The sequence below is a fragment of the Neofelis nebulosa genome, chromosome 1 (assembly GCF_028018385.1).
Source record: "Neofelis nebulosa isolate mNeoNeb1 chromosome 1, mNeoNeb1.pri, whole genome shotgun sequence".
NCBI lineage: Eukaryota > Metazoa > Chordata > Mammalia > Carnivora > Felidae > Neofelis > Neofelis nebulosa.
In genome coordinates, this window is record NC_080782.1 from 59,762,330 (window position 1) to 59,779,556 (window position 17,227).

General features: G+C 44.0%; 1 protein-coding gene across 2 annotated transcripts in view; it reads right to left on the bottom strand.

Annotated features, from left to right (window-relative positions):
• The window catches only part of SLIT3 (slit guidance ligand 3), a 599,210-nt gene that overhangs the window by 189,147 nt on the left and 392,836 nt on the right, over positions 1-17,227 (bottom strand). For both annotated transcript variants that reach the window (XM_058722970.1, XM_058722980.1), the window contains exon 5: positions 6,439-6,510. In XM_058722970.1, coding sequence (XP_058578953.1) covers positions 6,439-6,510 — 72 coding nt within the window. The remainder of the gene's footprint in view (positions 1-6,438; positions 6,511-17,227) is intronic.

The window sequence follows — 17,227 nt, forward strand, 5'->3', positions numbered from 1 at the left end:
TTTAGTCGACCTTACTCTGCCACAAACCGCTGGGGCACTGGGGATTCCATGGTGATAGAGGCAGCAGGGTCCCTGCCTATACATGTTCATTCTGTGTGACATACAGAGACAGGTTGACAAATAAATGAACAAGATAATTTCAGAGGGCAATAAGTACCCTGGAGAAATATAACTGGGTAATGGGATAGAGAGGAGGGACAGTGGGGGCTGGGGGAGCTGCTTTGGGTGGATCAGTGAAGGCTACTTTGAGGAGGTGACGTTCAAGCTGAGACCTATAGGATCTGAAGGAACTGACCCTACAGAGGTCCAAGGGCTTGGCGTCCCATGCAGGGAAGGAGCTTGGGTTGTTCAAGGGATGAAACGGAGCACAGGAAGCATGATGTGGGTGAGGGAGGGCCCAGCCATGTAGAGTCTTGCAGGGTATGACCAGGAGCGTGAACTCTGTTCCAGGCACAATGACAGAATGAATGGTCACCGAGATTCGCAGACAGGGATGCTACCAGCGGATGGGTGCTTCATGTCCCTCCACACACCTCCCTCACCCTCACACAAGATTACTGGCTGCTCACCGGGCGGGCGGAGACAGCCCTCATTAATCTCAGGAAGCAGGAGGGCAGACTCGGGCAGTGCGGCAACCCAGACTAACTAGAGAACACAAAGGCCGCCTGCCCAGCTTTGTTTTGAAACCGTCAATTCCAAATTCCACTAGCTGGCAGAGACAGGGCTTATTGATTTTCCCTTCTGGAATGCATGTCCTACAGAGTCCTCGCAAATAGAAAGTGAAAAACAGAGGAAAACACAACGGCTGAGAAAGATAGGGCAAGGGGACTTTAAAAAAAAAAAAAAAAAAACAATCTGTACTGGATTTTGTCTTTTTCTTCTTATGCTTTGTTGGATTGTGGCTTGTCATCTCTGTTTTTTCCCAATTCTTCCTTTTTCCCTATCTCTGTGTTTTCCTGATTATCTCTCTCTCTCCCTCACTATGCCTTTGTCCCGTAACCTGTCATGGCATGTGCATACGGGAGGCAGTTGCTACCGCTGTGTTAAATGCTGCTCTATCTACAGGTCGGTCTCTCTGAGAGTTCTTTCTCCAGATCGGTTTGTCCAGCTGACTGCTTCTCTTTAAATATACCGCCTCTCCCTCTTCCAGACAGGCAACAGAGTGGAACCATCCCATAAAACCAGCTTTTAGTAATTGCATAGAGTGGTATCCCCAGCTAATTACCTTGTCTCCCTTCTCTTGAGGAGCAGGAAGCAATTAGGGATTTCCTTCCACTGCCTGGCTGGGTCTGGGGCAGGATGCCAAGTCCCTTTAGCACCCATTCCCACTGGGTTCAAACACCACCTGTGTCCTGCCCTCTGGCTCTGATAAAAGCTGCACACCTGCCTCTTTGCCTTCATCTTCTAGCAGCCTCTTTGGTTACTTTTCCTTTCTTCCTGTTGCTAGCATGGCTGAGGGGAGAGGAATCTGGGTAGACAGAAAGGTCTATGGACAGTGTCTAAAACCTGGTTGGGTCTGTTACTAAGGATAGGGTAGGTGGGGAGGCCTAGGCCCAACTGTTGTCTGCTGACTTTTGCCAAATGACACACTGATCAAAACTTAATCTTGTCATCTGGAAAATGGATGTATCACAGTTTCTTCCTTCTTGAAGGGTAATGTCAGGACAAGCAAAGAAAATCCATGTCAAAACTACAAAATTATAAAAAAAAAAAAAGTAGATAATCCTCGACTTTCTCTTCTCTCTCTTTTTTAAATGTTTATTTATTTTTGAAGGAGAGAGAAACAGAGTGTGAGACAAGGGAGGAGCAGAAAGAAAGGGAGGCACAGAATCCAAAGTGGGCTCGAGGCGCTGAGCTGTCAGCCCAGAGTCCGACACGGGGCTCAAACTCACAAACCGTGAGATCATGACCTGAACCGAAGTGGGATGCTTAACTGACTGAACCTCCTAGGCACCCCCTTTCTATTATTAACATATGGTATCATGGTTAGGCCCAATTACTGTCACTTTGTAGCCTGATATTCCAGTAATTTATCTTCTATTCCTATGTTACTTAAGGAATAGAACAGTGTTATATTCCCTGAGCTCACACAAGGCAGTAGAGAAGGCTGGGGACGGGGGTATGGGAGGGGGTTCTCAAACAGACTGATGACAGGGATGTACATTCCTGAGATTTAAAATTTGTCACAAGAGAGACTATCTACATGTGGGTAATTGAGGTCTGGTAGGAGGAGGAGTGTTTCCTTAATAGGTTTTATACAAACTTAATTTCTGCAAAGCATCTTCTATTTTACATGTACCAATGCATATTTAAATGTATAACTTCAATTATCACCTCTAGGCAGATGCTTTCCCTCCTTGAACTTGCTCTTCAGCTCAGCTCCTATATCTCCAATTACCCACATGATATTTTCTCTTAAGGCTGTAAGATTATTTTACCTATATCCCTCTTATTAAAACCATGGAAGATGGGGACTGTAGACATGGTTGTGGCTCAAAGACCAAAGTCATTTCACCAGCAGGGTCAAGAGGATGGGATGTCAGGCTCACCAATTTCCAAGCACACAGAAGATGCTCCATCCACACTGCCCGTGGAAGGACTTGACATCACTTCACAGCCAACTTATGATCTTCATGTCTGGCTCTTCCTCCTGGCCTTTCAGTCTTCGTGGACTGGAAGCTCTAAGAATCTCACAGATCTCTGTATCTTACTTCCTATGGCTTCCCCCAGAGTTGGCATTTAGTAGGTTCAAAAAACATTTTGATGGCTGCAACGATGAATGACTATGGAGCTTTGCCATCATTCCTTGTATCATCTGAGCTTGAAACTCATCATTTTCTAGTTTTTTTTCCCCCAGCCACTAATACCTCACTGATTGCCCATTTCTGTTGACTTGGCCCCTATTGGCATCTTTGGTTCCTCCTTCACTTTTGACTGCTCTCTTTTATAAGCATGAGCCCTGACCCCTTACATTGGACTCAGCCTCATCTCCTGCCCCCAGCCTTTCCTTTTTCCACCTCTTCCCATCCTAGGCTCCTCTTCCACAATAAATATTTTCATCATGACTTTTCCTGTGTTGGAAGCCATCTACATTCTCAGTACCTACATCTAAAATCCATATACCTTTCAGGCAAGGCTTGCCAACTCTTCCTGATCTTATCACCTGTTGTTCTGCCTCACAATCCCGCACCTCCACAAGATGGCTCTGCCTGTGTCCTTGAAATACACCTTATACAGGTTTACCTCTGTATTTGCACATACTATTTGCCTTGTTGACTTTGTGAATTCCAATCATCATTTAGGCCCAGGTAAAGTCTTTACAATTATAACAGCAACAAAGAAATGCAGCAGTAACAGTAGCTAGAACTTTATGTCCCATGTGCCAAGCATAGTACTAAGTTATTCATACTCATTATTTTGTTAACTTTCACAAAAACCTTAGGAGGTTAAGTACAATTCTTATCCTCATCCTACAGTGAGGAAATCTAGGCTCAGAAGCATCAAGTAATATGCCTGAGTTCATAGACTCAGTATGCACAATAACTGAAAATCAGACCTAGATCTATCAGGTTGCCAAAGCTATGTTTCTAACCTTTAGGCTAGACTCCCTAAAGCCATTTTTCTTCTCCGAGCTCTCAAGCCTTTACTATGCATCATGGCCATTCATTTGCCAATTTTCTTTTTCTTTTTTTTTTAAATTTTAATTTTTTTATTAAAATATTTTTTAACATTTATTCATTTTTTGAGAGACAGAGAGAGACAGAGCACGAGCGGTGGGGGTGGAGGGTGCAGAGAGAGAGGGAGACACAGAATCCAAAGCAGGTTCAAGGGTTTGAGCTGCCAGCACAGAGCCCAATGCAGGGCTTGAACCCACCAACTGTGAGATCATGACCTGTGCCAAAGTCAGACGTTTAACCAAATAAGCTACCCAGGTACCCTTTTAATTTTTATTTTAGAGAGAGAGCAAGCATGCACGAGTAGGGGGAGAGTGGCACAGGAAAGAAAGAGAATCTCAAGAAGGCTCCAACTCAGTGCAGAGCCCGACGCAGGGTTCATTCAATTCCACGACTGAGATCATGGCCTGAGCTGAAATCAAGAGTTGGATGCTTAACTGACGGAGCCACCCAGGTGCCTCTCCCCCCATTTGCCAATTTTCATGTGGAATGTTAAATCACTAAAAACTCTCTTGTACACATGTGTTTCTTCTCCCTAGTTTTACCATAAGCCACCTGAGAATATAAATTATACTTTTGGGTCTTATAGGTTCTGCCCAATAAATGTATCCTGATGAAATTGATTAGAAGTATAAAGTAATCAACACCCCCCTTCCCTCCCCCACACACACACTTAGTTCTGTTGGCTAATTCATCCTTTGAGCAGTGGGTTTATTTGCCCCTCCTCTCGCCCCAGGACCACACGCTGACACTGGGTAGAAATAAAAGAGAAGATCAGAGCTGAGTTCAGGCCTTCGAGTAACAAATATATGCATGGCCTGGAGAAGGAGGGTCTGATAGTAGTTCCTGAGTGATTCAGGAATCTGTGTCTGCAGAATCTTGAATCTTTGAGCTCCTGAGGCCTTTGTGAAGTTAGACATATTACAGGAAAACAACAACAACCCCCAGATTCAACAACTATCGTGGACCACTATGAGATTTAATCACTTTCTTGAGAACCAAAAATGAAGTTGGTAATTACACAGCCCTGCTTACACATCACTGCAATGTTTTTGTTGTTGTTGTTGTTGTTAACTGGCCCATTTAAAATCAGAGCCATGAGACAGAACAGATATACCACTTTACATATGTAAAATGTTAATCTGGGGTTCAACCATCATGAACCTTATTGAACTTGAGTTAGTCACTGCCCTTTCCTGGTCCTCAATTTTCTCACTGTTGACTTGTGGGGTTTTAGAGGATCTCTAAGTTCCTCTCTTGCCTTGCCTTTCTGGGATGCTAATTAGCACAACCTCTTAATTTTGGTTTATATGTACAATGTTGAGTCACATTCTCCATAGCTTTGTCTGCTCCACCCTGCTCTCTTCTGCTTCTGGGCAAATGCCCCCAGATGAAGCAGTGGGAAGTTTCCTATGTGGGATCCCCTTGAAAAGTCCTCTCTGCCCTAGGCTTCCTTCACCTTGAGATGCCTCTGCCCTCTTGTGTACTTTGCATGTTAAACACCAAAGGCTTTCCTGTAAGTTCTCAGGGACAGGGGAAGCAGGTAGCCTGTATCTGGAAGCCATCATCAGCATCCCAGGACACTAATATCCCTGCAGTCCTTATAAGGAAAGCTGATAGCTAAAGTAGTTAGTTTTAAAGAAACCTCCTCCAAGACTTCTCAAGTTGAATGTGAGCCTGTGTAGGAGGCCAGTGGACAGAAATGCCTGCCCAGACAAACCATCTCCCAACACATGCTCTAAACGCATGGACACAGTGGTATGGGTGGAAAACTTGAAAGGCACACTCCTTGTGGAAGTAATGGTCCAGGATTCACTGTTAAACAGCAAACAGTGGAGACCAGACAAAAAATGGCAAGGGTTATTTGGCAGGTTAAAAAAATGTAGTGATGGAATAGTTCTGCACTGACTCTATCAATGGGCACAAGAATCTGCATGTGATAAAATTATACAGAACTGCATGTGCATGTACACACACAAATGAGTGTGTGTTATACTCTGAAATCTGAAGAGTAAGGTCTGTGGATTGTACCGATGTCAGTTTCCTGGTTTTGAGATCATACTGTTATGTAAGATGTTACCATTGGGAAGAAACTGGGGTAAAAGGGCACATGGACCTATCTAATATTTTTGAAACTTCCTGTGAATCAATAATTACTTCAAAATAAAACTAAAAACACCCCCCAAAACCAAGCACCTAGTGCGGTGAGTGGATCTGGCTATGTCTCCCCACCAGCCTGGGACACAAGTGCCAATGCCTTCTCCAATATCTTATTAGTAACAGCCAACCCTTTACCATCAGGATCATGGTCATGATCATCAAGGCTCCCACTTATGGAACACTTACTATGTACTAAGCACACTTTCTCATTGGCATCAACACCTCCACCAGAATATCATCCCCATTTTGCAGAAGATCATGACCCTGGGAAGAGCTGAGTAGAGCCCCAGGCCATAGAGTTACTGTAGGCCAAGCTCTGACCCAGGTCCGGGACTCTAGTGCTCACACTTGGGGCTGAAAAACCAGAGAGGAACAGGACTCTGTGGAGCTGTTGTGGCACTTGATGCATGTTCCCTGGAAACCACTCAGGCACATCCCTCAATCTGTCTCAAAGGCGTCTGCACCAAGGCAGCACATAGCACAGTGACACCACCTTCCTGTCCCGTCCCTCACCCCTGTTCTGGCCAGAAAGCCACATCCGTAGAGAAGCAAAAAAAAAAAAAAAAAACAAAAAAACCAAACAAACCAAAAAAACATCACTTACAAGTTCTTCACGTTGGTGATGCCACGGAATGCCTTCCTCGGGATCCCTAGGATCTGGTTTTCGCTCAGATCTCTAAACAAGAAGAGAAGAGGCACATGCATTAACGACCAAGGCCCGGCTTTATCTGCATCTCATTATGACAACAAAACCTCTCACAGGCTGCCTCTGCGGTCAGGAGTGTTGGAGGCACTGTTTAGTCTCAGGCCCCAGGCTGCTATGAGCCTTCACATTGTTCCTCTAGTGATGGCCTTTGCTGAAATGGTTACCAGGCGGGAGCAGCTCGCCTCCAGGGCGGGCTCTGTGGGTGGTCTCGCACCTCCAGGCCACGAGCCAAGACGCTGGGTTATTTGTTGCACACAGACCGCACCCAATTCTGTTTTGCCACCTCCCAGAGAGACCCCTGGCCCCCCTTCCCCAGGCCGTCCCTCCCCCACTTCAGGGTCAACAGCACTCAGTCTCCCATCTCTCAGGGACTCTCTGCCTTTGTCATTTGGGATTGGAAGGGAACCTGGCAACCCTGATTTTCTGATGGGGGATGACCATCTCTGTTTATTCTAGAGACCCAGACACCCTGGGGGCCTCCTAGATCAGCTAAGTGACAGCCATGGTGAATTCAAATTGCATTTGCACAAACCTGTCCAAAATGGGGGTCCCATGGGCATCCCATCTAGCATTAAGGTTGCTAATGTGTTGCTTTGAGGAGGAAAGGTAAGGGACAAAGTGTCAGGTCTTGAAGCTGGCTCAAACCCGGGTCTCGTACCAGGGTCCTCTTTAAGAATCCCCAAAGCCTCAGTTTCCTTTCCTAAGACCTATGCAGCTTTTTTTCCTTTTTGTTTCCCCCTTTTCCCCCTAAACAAACACATACACTTGTTTTCATTCATACCCCAAGCTTGCTTGGGATTTCAGTGAGTAATCAGTCATAACTGCGTGTCTCTACACACATACACATAAACATATACACACATATCAATCATACAGACATGTATCTATAGATACAGATATATATCTCAATTATTTTAAAAATAACACAAAAACTTTTAGATATTAAGGTACAAAATCATCTACCCAGACCATAACCACTGTTACCAATTAGCAGCAATACGTATAAATTTCACAATATGATCTCATAGTATATAGTCAGTCATAAACTCTTTTTTCACTTATTATATTGAGAACATCTGTTCATGTCATTAACAGTACATGTATGCCAACATTTTTAATCACTGTATATCATCCAATTGTATAGAGGGCTATGTGATCCCACATTGTTGGGTATTTGCCATTTAAGGAAACATGAGGATGGGTTTTCCTCCCCAGACATTTTTGGGACAATTGTTCGGCCACTTCCTTGGTATAAAGTCCCATAAGGAGCATGTGCTGGGTCACAGGGTAAACGTCTTTAACTGCTGAGTCGTCCTAGAGGGAGATTGTACCAATGGACACTCCTACACTTAGGTTTCCACGGGAACCTAATCAAAAGCTAAAGAGGATTCCAAATAAAGAGAGGTCAGACAACCATCCTTCACTGAAACTTAGGCCATCTAAATTAACATTTTGTGAAGGGGCAGGAGGAAAAACAGAAAAAAGAAGAGAGGCATCACTTTCCTGCTCTCACCTGCTGAGAGGAGCTACCACACTCTGAGTGGGTGACAGGAGTTTCAGACACTTGGGGATTGTCTGGGGCCACTGTTAAGCTCCAACGCAAGGCTCAGAGTTGGGATAGGGTGCAGATATAACTACCAGTGGCTTCTGGGGCTAAATAACAGGGTATTCCCCATCTCAAATCCAGTTTCCTCTGTCTGCAATGGTGTAAATAAATTTAGATGCACAAGGAGCCCCATTGCAGGCTCCCCCGGCAAGGCCTGATTCAATGAGCAGGGCTCCAGCCTGGAGTCGGGGCACCGAACAAAGCCTATGGTGACAGCAGAGGTCAGGCAGGTTCACCAAGGTCACTCCTCTGCTCTCCATCAGACTCCAGGGGAAGGGGGTGCAGGTCCTGTCATCTGACTAATGCAATTTCCACCAGGCATCTGGGCTGTACTCAAGGCTCCAGCAACCACAATGGGTCTAGTCTTTTCTGCCAGGTGAAGGCTGGTCTCCAGGACAGTGAGCCCCTGCCCACTATCCTCCCAGGCTTGGCCGCTATCTTCAGCCACTCTGGGAAACAGCTCAGGCCGCTGTGCCGGCCAAGGGGGAATGATCAAAATCAGGGGCAGGGGAAGCAAACAGGAGAGAGGTTTGGACTGTCAGCTCTAACCATGTCTGGAAGCCAGGTGAAGGGGCACCTATTCCCATAATGCATTAACCCTTTGAGTTTAATGTAGCCTTTGAGTTTAATGAGTTGACATGTAGCCTCAAACATCCTGAAGAAATAACAATTGTATAAAGGTTCCAACTTGCCATATGGTGGGCTGAAAAGAGGAGAGCAGCATTTTAGCTGAAAAATCTGGCCCACCTCCTGAGAGACATTCCACAAAAGCCATCGCACAGGCAAAACCCTGCAACTGCACGGGGCAGCCTCTCGGGTTTCTGGTCACTACTTTCTTGCTGGAAATACACCCAGTCTTGCTCCCAGTTTAAGGGACCCCATTTAAAAGCACAGCTTTCTTTCCACCTCCTTGCCATGGCTTTCCTCCTGCTGTAACCGAGGAAAACAGTGGATTGTAGGGAATTTATCTGTTTCCCATGACAATCTGCTTGTAAATTTTATTAATTTTATTTTCCATTGAGCCTCTGTTCTCCAGCTAACAATACCACTGCCATCCATCTGCAGGATTGTATATTGATTTCATAAATACCTCCAGTGGGCTGACAAACTGACAGCTTTAATGGTGTTACTGATGGGGCGTGGAGGAGGGTTCAGGGCTGGGTGCTTCATTTTCGGTAACTGTCCCTTCACAATTATCTTGGGGCCTTTGTGAGGGCTCCTAATAGCGTGTTTATCTCAGCGTGATGCCAGAGCATGGAGCTATTGCTAAGCACCACCCATGAGAGCCACAAGAGCCACCATTTTCAGCTGACACTTAAGTAAAAATAACAAAATCTATCCGTAGTACCCAAGAGCCTAGTTCCGGCCAATTGCTTGCTGGGGGTTTAGTGCCTTGCCCTTCCTGAGGGAAAATGTTCAGAAATAACCAGGGAAAGGGAACTTTTTTAAAAAAAACATTAGATATAAGGTATGAGGCTGGAGCACAGTGAGAGGGTAAGGGGCGTGTGCTGAAATTTTCTGGGGGAAATAAAGGAAGATGGCTGGTGGGAAAGGTTTTCTTGGTTGGCAGTAGGGCTATGGATTGGGATGCCTTTTTAAATAATTAGGACTCTGAAAGAAAGGAGGACTGCATTAGCTAAAGTGCATTTTCCTGCTTCCGGAAAATGATTAACCGACGGATTATTCCATCCAAAAACACAAGACCAAAGAGGACTTATTAAGGAGACAGTAAGTCAAATAGGAGTTGGCAAGCACCAATATATCCCCCTTCCAGCCAGCACCCCCCTTTTTTAATTTACTAAAATGCTTTGGACACAGATTAACTTTCTTCGCAAATTTATTATTGCTTCATCTACCTTGAAACGGGAACTGCAGACACTTTGATAAATGGATTGAAAGGTTGTCTAGTTCCAGTGGAGCTTTGAAATGCTTCCCAGTGCTCTCTCTGCAATGTCAGGCAGGCTTTGTTCTCAGAGCAACGGTGAATGACAGTCCCCACCTTCACCCCCACCCCTGCCCACCCCATGTTTACCAGGGAAGATGGCAAGGCGAGAAGCAGGAAAACAGTTTCCTCTGTTCAGTGGGGACAATGCATTGGTCTCAGTCACATTCACGCTACCCGGAAGTCTTGTCTGTGTTAAATGGCAGTTTGTGGGAGGTGAAATTTGTTCCTAGATATCAACCTTGAATTATTCTGAATGTACCAGAAGGGGTTCAGAAGCTCCCCCAACCTTGGTGAATTCTTGTTTCTGAAGTGGGGAGGGCCACTTATTAGCGGTATGATCATGCAAGGTACTGAAATGCTCTATGCCTCCGTTTCCCCATCTTTAGGGCAGGGGCTTTACTGACTTCCTAGGTTAATCATGGGGATGAAAGGAATTGATATATATGCACCTTGCAAATCACCTGGAATCCTGTAGGCATTCAACGAATGGCTGCATTTATTTCTTGGATTTTCTGCCCAGTTAGCCCTGAATTTTACATTGCTGAAAACATCCTTTATCATCCTCTTCAGGATATATGCCTACAACTATGCAAAGAATAAAACACATAAATGCTAACTAATATTCTTTCCATAAAATCTGAGCGAGGGATCGAAGTTTCCCTCATCTATCATCTAAACAGGAGTATCTCTATTTGATTCTAGAGTCTTTTGAATGAAAGAGGAGAGCTTGATTCAGGAGAGAAGGTCTGTCTCAGTTTGGGCTCTCAAAGAAGTTGACATTTAGCCAAGTGATGGATGCACACTTGCATCCTGGGAGAGACTAGTAAAGGATGCAGGAAGCAGGATGAACAAGGGAAATAATTATAGGTCAGTTAGGTAAAGTCCTGGCCTTGTCTCTAACCAAGGGATCTGGGTCATTGTAGCCCTGCATCAGACAGTCCTTGGTTAGGGATCACCCAAGAGAAATACAAATTGCTGGGCTTTGCCTGCTCTCCATAAGGCTGAACACGGTGACTCCAAGACTCAACGACAGATTGCTGAGGAGGTTCCCAGTCATGACCTTTACCAGCAAAATCTAAAGAAGCAGGAGATGGGAGCCAGAGTCAGTAAAGGGACCCAAGGGATCCATCTCAAAGCATTCATAAGAAGGCTTCAAGGACAGTTCTCCTGATTCAGGAAGTTCTCAGAAGATTAAAAAAAAAAAAAAAAAAGATCACTCATGAAAGATGACATATCCAGGACCAAAGATCAGGAGGCCACAGGGAGAAGCTTAGTGACCAAAGGAAATTAGAACAATGCAATCTGATGCCTTCTTTGTCTACTTCCCCAGACCTTGCACTGAGACCAACAGGCACTTTTTTAGTAACTTAAAAAAGAAAAAAACAAAAACAAAAACAAAAAAACTACCAACCCTTGATTAGCCAAAGTAAATGAGGGGATGATCTAAAAGCATTTCTATTTGGAACCATTATTGGATTTGAGATCAGGGAAGTGGATTACTATTCTGACTCTCTTTGGCCTGAGTATGTATTAAAATTACTTTCCCACTCACTGCCTAATAGGAGGAAACCTGCCCACTGATGCAGTAGGTATCAATCAAAACTCATTTAGGGATTTAAAACATTTCTGATGGATAATCCATGAGTCTAAAAGTTCTTGTACTCGCAATTGCTGCCTTCTTGTACAAGGCCTGCTCCCCCTAGCTCCAACTCCTATAGTAACTGTGACATTAGCACTCTGCTCTCAGAACAGAAGAGAAAGATGTTTTGCTTACCTTATTTTATACAGTGGGAGGGAGGGACAAACATGCAGGAAAAATTATTCCCTGGGGATTCTACAGTGTGAACTTTGGGGAGGATTTATCTTAAAAGGTAAATCTCTTCTGCAGGCAATTTATCTTAATAAGCAAGATTGTATGTCTTCAGTTGGGTCACTGTCAAAACCAGGTGAGCCCCAAGCATATGTCTCAACTGAGAAGTCCTGGTACCTCTGGCTGGGTGTCTAGTCAATGGTATCCTCTGTCCAAGAGAGATTATGATGGAAAAACTGAACCATTTCCTGAAAGAACTGCCACCTGCCTCAGGGATCCCGAGGATCAAAGTATCAATGGGGGACAGAAAACCAAAACATGACCAAAAACTTATTTTCCACTGCTCCAATTAGTTTCTAAATATTTCATCACACCAGTTTATGTGCTTGTTTCCTTGATGTTAGAAAGTCACTGAATGAAAGAGATCAGTAAGAGCTCCTTTCATTCTGCCTTCTCCAACAATCTCATTAGAAAAGTCCTAATCATACCATTCAGATGTTTACGATTGGCAGATTAAATGTCAGCTCAGACTCTTCACGCAACAAGAAAATAAATTTAGCACCTACTGTATGCTATTCTATGTCACATGTTGAGGCACAGATGCAAATGGAACCAAGTTTCTGTTCTCCTGGAGCTTGTATTCTCTTCGGCCCCCGATACAAATAAACAGACCTTTTCATACAAATGACTGGAAAATAAATACCTAGACATCCCCAAAAGTAAGAGCTGCAGTTTCACTGTTTTTTCCTTTTCAACAAGAAGATATCCTATGTCTAAAGTTACACTGAGGATTATTGCTAACCAGCAAGGAAAATAATTCACAGCTTTGTTTTACCTATTCAAGGCTCAAAATCTTTTTAGTTTTGGGGTGGCAGTGCAGGGGAAGGGGAAGGGGAAGGGAAAGACGACAATCGAATCACTGGGACTTGCAGGGATCCAGTCTTGTTTCATCAAGTACTTTGATTCTGTCTTTCAAAGTGGATAGTCTGATAAAAATCATGACAGTTTGAAGATGTTATTAAGAGTTGGCATGGCACGGGGCAGCTGTTCTTGCAGTGGGGCTCATGGTCTACCTAATCAGAACTTACTGATGATGCTTCAAAAAAAAAATACAGATCCCTGGTTTCAAAATAATTTAGATAGGATAATGGTATTGTGGGTTATGTTTCCCTTCATTTAGATCTTTGTCTTTGAGAGATACATACTGAAATAATTAAGGATTAAGTGATGATGTCTGGATTTTGTTTCGAAATAATGTAGAAGAGGGGGAAGTAGGTGGAGGTATAGATGGACTAAGATTGGCCATGAATGGATACTTATTGAAGAGCTGAGTGCTGGCTGCAAAGGAAGTTCATTTATAATTTGTGCTTGACTTTTATGTATGTGTGAAATTTTCCATAATAAAAAAACATTAATGCAGATTTCTGGGACCCATCCGAGATCTACTGAATCAGAAACCCTGGGGATAGGCTTTAGAGTGTAAACTTTGAACAAGTTTGAGAATGTGGGTAGGATGATTTGTGCATGGGATTAGGTGGCAAGTTCACACCCCAGCTGTGCTACTTAATGGGCTGTGTCTTTAAGAGCATCAATCAATTCTGAGCCTCAACTTGTGCTTCTGTGAAATCCAGATAAGCATCAAGAGTAATGAAAAATCAAGTGCTTCTTCTATACTTGAATGCAGTATAGAAAGGCAAATCAGTATCTTCATTTTTTTAGCAGAAAGCTAACAAATATAGCATCCTACTACCTTAAGCGTCTAGGGGAAATTTTGGGTCCAAGATGCAAAGGTCTCCTATGTCTCAGGTGTGAGCCTGTTGGATTTGGGCAAAATGCTTACAGGACACTAGTGTCACAGGAGAAGGCTGAAGGGGAACAGGGTGACAATATCTAATCCACACTTGACAAAGCCACCCAGGGGCCCAGTTGGAAGCTGAACTAGCAGAGGGAAAGAGTCCATGGATGCTTAAAACTTCCCCCAGGACCCCAGCAATTCAGGAAGAGGAAACCAAGCATTTTGTCCGGGCCTCTCCTAAACGTGCAGGGAAGACTCTGTCGATTGGGATTAGCACATTCTGGTGGGGCCTCACAGACAAATGTTTTCCCAGGTTTCTAGGAGGGTTGCAGTAGAGGGGAGAGAGCACTGGAGGGCAGGTAGGTAATGAGCAGCCAGGCCCTGAGGCAGATCTCAAACTGTGACCATTCCAAAGCAGATGAAGGCCTGGTGTTTGAGCACCATGGAGCTAAGTATCACTTAGACAGGGACTGAGGGCTGAATGTAAGGTTAGGGTTATTGGTTTGCTCTACGATTAGTCACTAATGTACATCCTTCCTGTCTCTTTATGAGCAGATATTCTAAAAATCACAAATTCAAATGCATTAGGATCATGCAGGTTAAAGGAAATGAGCAAAACAGGCTGACTGTGGACACAAAGGAAGTGAGGGGTGAAATGGGGGATGCAGGGCCCACCCCAATGAATTTCTCCCAATTAAAAACAAATATCCCTCTGTGCTAGTCAACAGGACACTTCATCCCAGGGCCTGAAGGGTACAGAGGCCAGCTAGGATCTGCTAATTCTAGGACAGCATTCCTCCACAGAAATATAACATGAGACACCCAAGCAATTTAATTTGTTCCATTAGCTGCATTAAAAACAGTAAAAAGAAACAGGTGAAATGAATTCAGTAAAGTATTATACTTAACCAAATATATCCAAAAATATTATTACAACATGTAATAAATATAGAAATATATTAAAGAGATACTTTACATTATTTTTTATACTGCATCTTCAGAATCTGGTGTATATTTTATATACATGTCAAGTCAGACCAGCCACATTTCAAGTGCTCAATAACTACACATGGCTAGCACCTATTACATTGGACAGTGAAGCTCTAGAATAAGGCTAGGAGCTGGATGTTGTACTTCTGCACCCACTCTCTGCCAAGAGAGGAAAAGAGTATTAAATGTTGGAACCAATCTAAAGGAGCCCAATGTGGACCTCCTTGGGGATGGGGGGTGGGTATACAATAGGAAATGTGAAAGGGAACCATTCAAGATAGAAACCTTTAGATTTAAGGAAGCAAACCTTGGCTTGAAATCTCCCAGTCATTCAGCCATCCCTCCTATGAGCAGAGAACCTCCTTCCAGCCATTAGGATTTAATTTGCATCTTTCTGAACCAACACCCCTCCAGGGCTGGCAGGGTTAACCAATGCTTCCAGTCCAAACAGAAGCTTCCTTAATTTAATTATCATATGTAATGCCAACTAAGGCTCTTTGTGTTCATGAGACAGCTTTATAACTGACTGATCATCTCCAGCAAATGGTACAGAGGCTGAGCTGCTCAACAGCTCACTAATTCCTAGAATTATCACAATTTAGCGACAAGGTAGTTACATTAGACAGGTATGAGGAGCTCTCAACAGTCCAATTGTGCCTTCTGTTCTGGTCCAGACATCCCTGCTTAACTAACTGGTTCAGGAAACATCATTAGGATTCTCACTATCATCATCTGACTCCAGCTTGTGTGTCCATTGCCATGTACCATTCAGGAGGTATAACTGAGATTTTGGTGTTTTTACATCATAGGCAGAAATCTGATGTTGAAAATCATTAGAGTCTAAGGATCTAATTATACACCTGAGATAGTCCTCTGCCAATTTTGAGGCCCAATGAAATGTTTTGATTTAATTTACCAATCCTGGTGTGAGTATGTGGTGTAGGGTATCCACCTGGTTCAAAAGCATGGGACCAGGGTTTTCTTTTTCCCTTGTCTGAAGCTATGTGTCTGCCCAATAGAGTTGGGGAAAGGGAGCCCATTTCTTTGCATTCCATCCTCCTCCTGGCTGACATACTGTTCCCACCCCCTCCTTTCCCTCCGTCCCTCTCCCTTGGCATCCCTCTGAGGCTTTCATCCTTAATTTGATTGTCGTAGCTGACACTGTCAATCTGAAACCCAGTAGCACGTCTAATGCTGGCTGGACAAGGGGAGTGCACGGGGAGCAGAGGGGGAGGCAAATTCATCTTGAGAATAGCTTTATGTAAATCGATCTTCTGGCCGAAAGCTGGAGCCAAGCATTTGCTGATTAATTGGAGAAGCGTCCTTGTTCCCGTGTCTTCTTCAGAGAGATGGCCCAAATTGAGTCCTCTCCTCTTCACAAAGACATTCCCATGCCAAAAAGCTTTTGCAATTAGGAGATGAAACCTTGTGAGCGAGGGGGAGGCAGAGGGGTTGGGGGAGTGTTTGTGGAATTGTTCTGAAATGAAGTATGTGCATTTGGGCTGCTTCATGATTAATTGCTGACCTGGGCACCTTCATTTGCCTCCCAGATGGTGGTCTGGTAGCCTAGGTTCTGAGGCATAATATCCCATAGGTGAAGATCTGCTTGTACAATTAGCAAAAATTACAGGGGGGTGGAAAGTATACTTTCTGACATGTTCTTTCGGTGGATTCTAAATTTATATTTTCAGTTACCACTTGGGCCCATTCCTGTTAGCATCAGGAAGGAGGGAGTATCTGTGACTGACTCAATCTCTTTTCCAAGTACCTCTTACTGCCTTTGAAAAAGAAAGCTCTAACAAAATGCTGGATCATCCACATTGGTGGTCCTTTAACTCAGTGACTATTCCAGGGCACTGCTAAATCTGACCTTACCAAAAAGCTAAAGGCAGATTAGGGATTTAGGCACAGGTAAAAGTGAGTTTTGACCTAGACAGATTGCTCATTTGCTAATCTATGTCCAGTTTATATGGAAACATGGTCGTTTCTGCTGGCTTCTTCGTAAATTATTAGTTTCGTGTGGTCAGAAACTTTTGCTGAGCAAAGGCCCTGACATACAGTTGAAAAACATTTTTGTTGAATGGATTAAAAGTAAGTGAAAATGATTTCATGCTATTGCATATGGCTCATGGATGATCGAGAATAAATCTCAAGATATAGGGATTTCCCCCCACCCAAGTCTAGTTTGTCCCTTTAGATTATAAAGAGCTCTCCCCCTGTTGCCCCTACCCTTCTATCTCTGCCTCTCGGTGGAGTACTGTGCTTGAGGAGTAATGTCACTAGAAAAGGCTTGCATGCTAAAGAGCCACAGATAAAGCCTTTAACTGAAAAGGGTTTAGTGAGCTAAACTGAAGTATGGGAATGAGCAGTTACCTGGGGAGGGAGGCTAAGCAGACAAATAATTTGGTTTTTTGGAACAGAGTTTAAACCTGGTCTCAGAGGGTACAACAGATTTGGAAAATGGATTCCATCTAGAAAAGGGCTGTGTGCCGACAAGAACATGTCTCCAAGAACATCTTCTCCTCCTCCTCCCCGCCATTT